The sequence below is a fragment of the Rhynchophorus ferrugineus genome, unplaced genomic scaffold, assembly GCF_030347505.1.
Source record: "Rhynchophorus ferrugineus isolate W39M unplaced genomic scaffold, kcgeb_rfMv2 rfM8, whole genome shotgun sequence".
NCBI lineage: Eukaryota > Metazoa > Arthropoda > Insecta > Coleoptera > Curculionidae > Rhynchophorus > Rhynchophorus ferrugineus.
Window position 1 is genome coordinate 18,310,327 of NW_027472587.1, and position 3,088 is coordinate 18,313,414.

Genomic DNA, 3,088 nt, shown 5'->3' on the forward strand with positions numbered 1-3,088 from the left:
TTTAACCGGGGCCTATACTACGATGACCGGCCGGAATCTGCCCTACTTCGTCAAAGGCGAAGTGGTCAAGGGTTTCGGACGGGGTTCCAGGGAGCTGGGGTGTCCTACGGCCAATTTCCCCGAGGACGTGGTCAACTGTCTGCCCGAGGACTTCGCCACGGGCGTCTACTGCGGCTACGCGCAGGTGGACGGGGGAGAGGTCCACAAGATGGTAATGAGCGTCGGATGGAACCCCTTCTATAACAACACGAAGAAATCCATAGAGACGCACGTCATGCACAAGTTCGAGTCGGATTTCTACGGAAAGGAACTGAAGATCGTCGTGCTCGAATATCTAAGGGCGATGAAAAACTTCGGTTCCCTGGACGAGCTCATTAAGGCCATCGAAACCGATATTAGCGACGCAAAATCAGTATTAGAACAAACTAACAATTTAGCTTACAAATCCAACGAATTTTTCGCATAGTTTTAGTAAATTTTAAAAATCTGTATATTACGTAAGTGGCTAAATAAAACAACTTTATTTCAACCTTGTAATAATCATGTGTAATTTCGAGACCTTCCTTGGGATTAATAACAATTCCGAACAGGTATTATTTCAAGAAAATTTAAACACAAAAAAAACCTTGTTTAAATACGAGAGCTTCGGCAACTAGACATACTCGGCACCTCACCAGGCACATATAGGTTATGCCAAAGATACAGGAACAAAAACAAGAAAAATGGCCCTTCGCAGAATTATTATTAACTTAAATAATCCGTCATTACTTCAGGTAATTAATATAATCACTCCAAAACAATCCCGTGTATATCCCAACGTTATTAGGAGAAAATCACCGGTTTACTAGCATCCGTCTCGCCAAGTTTAAACGCACAATTCGTTAGGCACCGTCGTACCAAGCATTGGGATCCCAAATGGAAAATGTTGAGGAGATTTAAGATCATGAGGGTAAACCTACCGAACTACAACGAGAAAACGGAAGAGTTTTCCGAGGAGGAAATACGATCCCGAATGAAAGAACAAGGTCTCTTGCCAGTGAGACCGTACAACGAGAGACAGTTTTTCATCAGTTCGACGGGTGCCACGTTCGAGCCCTATGTCCCGCCGGAAGGGGATGGTAAGGTGTCGGTGTTATCCAAGGAGGTATGATAGTTAATATTTACGGTGTCGTAAAATATTTAGTGTGTGTTTTTAGGGAACGAAACAAGGATTTCAGTTTCTTGAGAAGAAGGCCAAATCAATGATTAGTATCAGGAAAATAAAACAGTTCGATGAAGAGTTCGAGTCGGCGACTTTCTGTAAGGAAGCCACTGAGATTTACTTGAAGATGCATGAGATGATGGCGGCCCAGGATAAAGAGGGATTAATCAAGTACGTCACCGAGAGAGCTTATCCGGAAGTAATATACAATATCGATAACAAAACCCTTCGTTGGAAATATATAAAGGACGTCGAGTTACCTAGGATAGTTCATGCCAGACATACTGATATCATAACTAAGGAAAATATTTTTGCACAAGTTACTGTACGGTTTCATACTCAACAGGTGAGTGGTACTATACTAGTTGATAGGCCTTCTAGTTTTTCTGTTCATCCGTAGATGCTGGCGATATACGACCGATTCGGTAGGTTGATGCATGGTAGCGAGATTTTAGCCAAGGATGTTCTGGAATATATTGTTTTTGAGAAACATTTATCAAACGAGTATGGTTTATGGAGGATCCACGAAAAGATCATACCTACGTGGCAACCTCCAAAGCAACCTTCTCTAATGACAACGAAAAGACCCGTGGAAAGGCATATTGATCCAACGGTGGTTCCGCATGATACCGAACAACCGAAAATTACAGCAGAAACCTGAAAAGTTGTGAAAGTATTGATTTAGTTTATAAATAAAAAAAATTTTTAAATGTGGGTTCGTTAAAATTATGACAATAAAACCCTTGCCAAGCAAAGAAAGGTATTTACTGATTTAGAAATAATTTTGTTTCAAAAAACATGTTATAGAGAAAATAATGCAAGATGAAGAACTTAATGCATATAACATTTTCATTTGACTTTATTTTGACATTTTTGATGATGTGGTGATTTTGTGATTTTTATTTATAAACAAATTACCATAGAAAAAAAAAAACAGTGACAAATGGTCCTTGATTTATTTTAGAAAATGTATGTATTTGAAAAACCAAAATTCTAAGTTGGGTTATAAATAAGATCAATAGGTTTATTCTTAGTTATTTCTGTCAATTCTAATTGGCGACACCAGTGATACAGGATATTTTATTTTTTTCGCTGAATTTTCTCTAATAAATAAAAAAGGACAGCGTAAGAACAAAATAAGATGTTAGGGATTTAAAATAACTTTAAACGGTAGAAATCTTAGGACAAAAAACAGTTCTAACGATTAAAAAAATTAATTTCCTTACATGATTCCTATATAAGTAGAAAAACAAATGAGGGGGGAAACATTGTGATATGACCTATAAACACATTTAAATTAATCGTTCTTTCTGAAATGATTCTTGTCTAATAGAAAAACAATTGATATCGGATGAAAAAAATTTGCCATGATTTTAGACAATAGATCTGTTTAAAAAACGAATGGAAAATATTTTGATTTAAAATGGTTGATTGTTTTTATTGACTTCATTTTCGAAACAAAGACTGACTTCATCCTTTTCTTTAATATATTTTAAAGTCTCCTTTTACCAACTATGGGTTTATCTGGACTGGGCCTAAAGTTTAACGTGAGTTGCGAACCACGGTCCTCGGCATTAAGCCTACCGACTGGCGAGTGACCAACTTTAGAAATCATCCCAGAAGACATCCGGTCTTACCCAGCCTGGTTACTGGGATCATTTTCCTTGTCGGATTTTACACTCTTGCCTAGAACATTCACAAACATAAATTTACGACCATGCCCCAGCAGGATTCGAACCCGAGGCTATTGCAACAGTAGCAGGACCGTGCCATCGCCTTTACCACTGCGCCACCAAGCCGGCCTTGACCTCAGCTTAAATATTTGTCAGATAAAGGAATGATAAATAAAAACAAATAAGGGACGGAGAAGAAAAGGATTATATATTA

General features: G+C 38.1%; 2 protein-coding genes across 2 annotated transcripts; both read left to right on the forward strand.

Annotated features, from left to right (window-relative positions):
- The first annotated feature begins 22 nt into the window (after window positions 1–22).
- On the forward strand, window positions 23–540 carry Rfk (Riboflavin kinase). Its single transcript, XM_076412341.1, has one exon. The coding sequence runs from the start codon at window positions 23–25 to the stop codon at window positions 464–466; it is 444 nt and encodes a 147-aa protein (XP_076268456.1). The 3' UTR covers window positions 467–540.
- Window positions 541–617: 77 nt separating this feature from the next.
- mRpL45 (mitochondrial ribosomal protein L45) lies at window positions 618–1,913 on the forward strand. The gene is made up of 4 exons (XM_076412338.1): window positions 618–773; window positions 827–1,144; window positions 1,197–1,547; window positions 1,602–1,913. The coding sequence occupies exons 1-4, from the start codon at window positions 723–725 to the stop codon at window positions 1,860–1,862; spliced, it is 981 nt and encodes a 326-aa protein (XP_076268453.1). The 5' UTR covers window positions 618–722; the 3' UTR covers window positions 1,863–1,913.
- The last annotated feature ends 1,175 nt before the right edge of the window (window positions 1,914–3,088 follow it).

Excerpts from the sequence above, each read along its gene's own strand:
- Rfk (XM_076412341.1), top strand. The coding sequence starts at position 23 with ATGACCGGCCGGAATCTGCCCTACTTCGTCAAAGGCGAAGTGGTCAAG.
- mRpL45 (XM_076412338.1), top strand. The coding sequence starts at position 723 with ATGGCCCTTCGCAGAATTATTATTAACTTAAATAATCCGTCATTACTT. Across the intron at positions 774-826 it reads ATAATCCGTCATTACTTCAG|GAGAAAATCACCGGTTTACT; the intron begins GTAATTAATATA and ends CAACGTTATTAG. Across the intron at positions 1,548-1,601 it reads TACGGTTTCATACTCAACAG|ATGCTGGCGATATACGACCG; the intron begins GTGAGTGGTACT and ends GTTCATCCGTAG.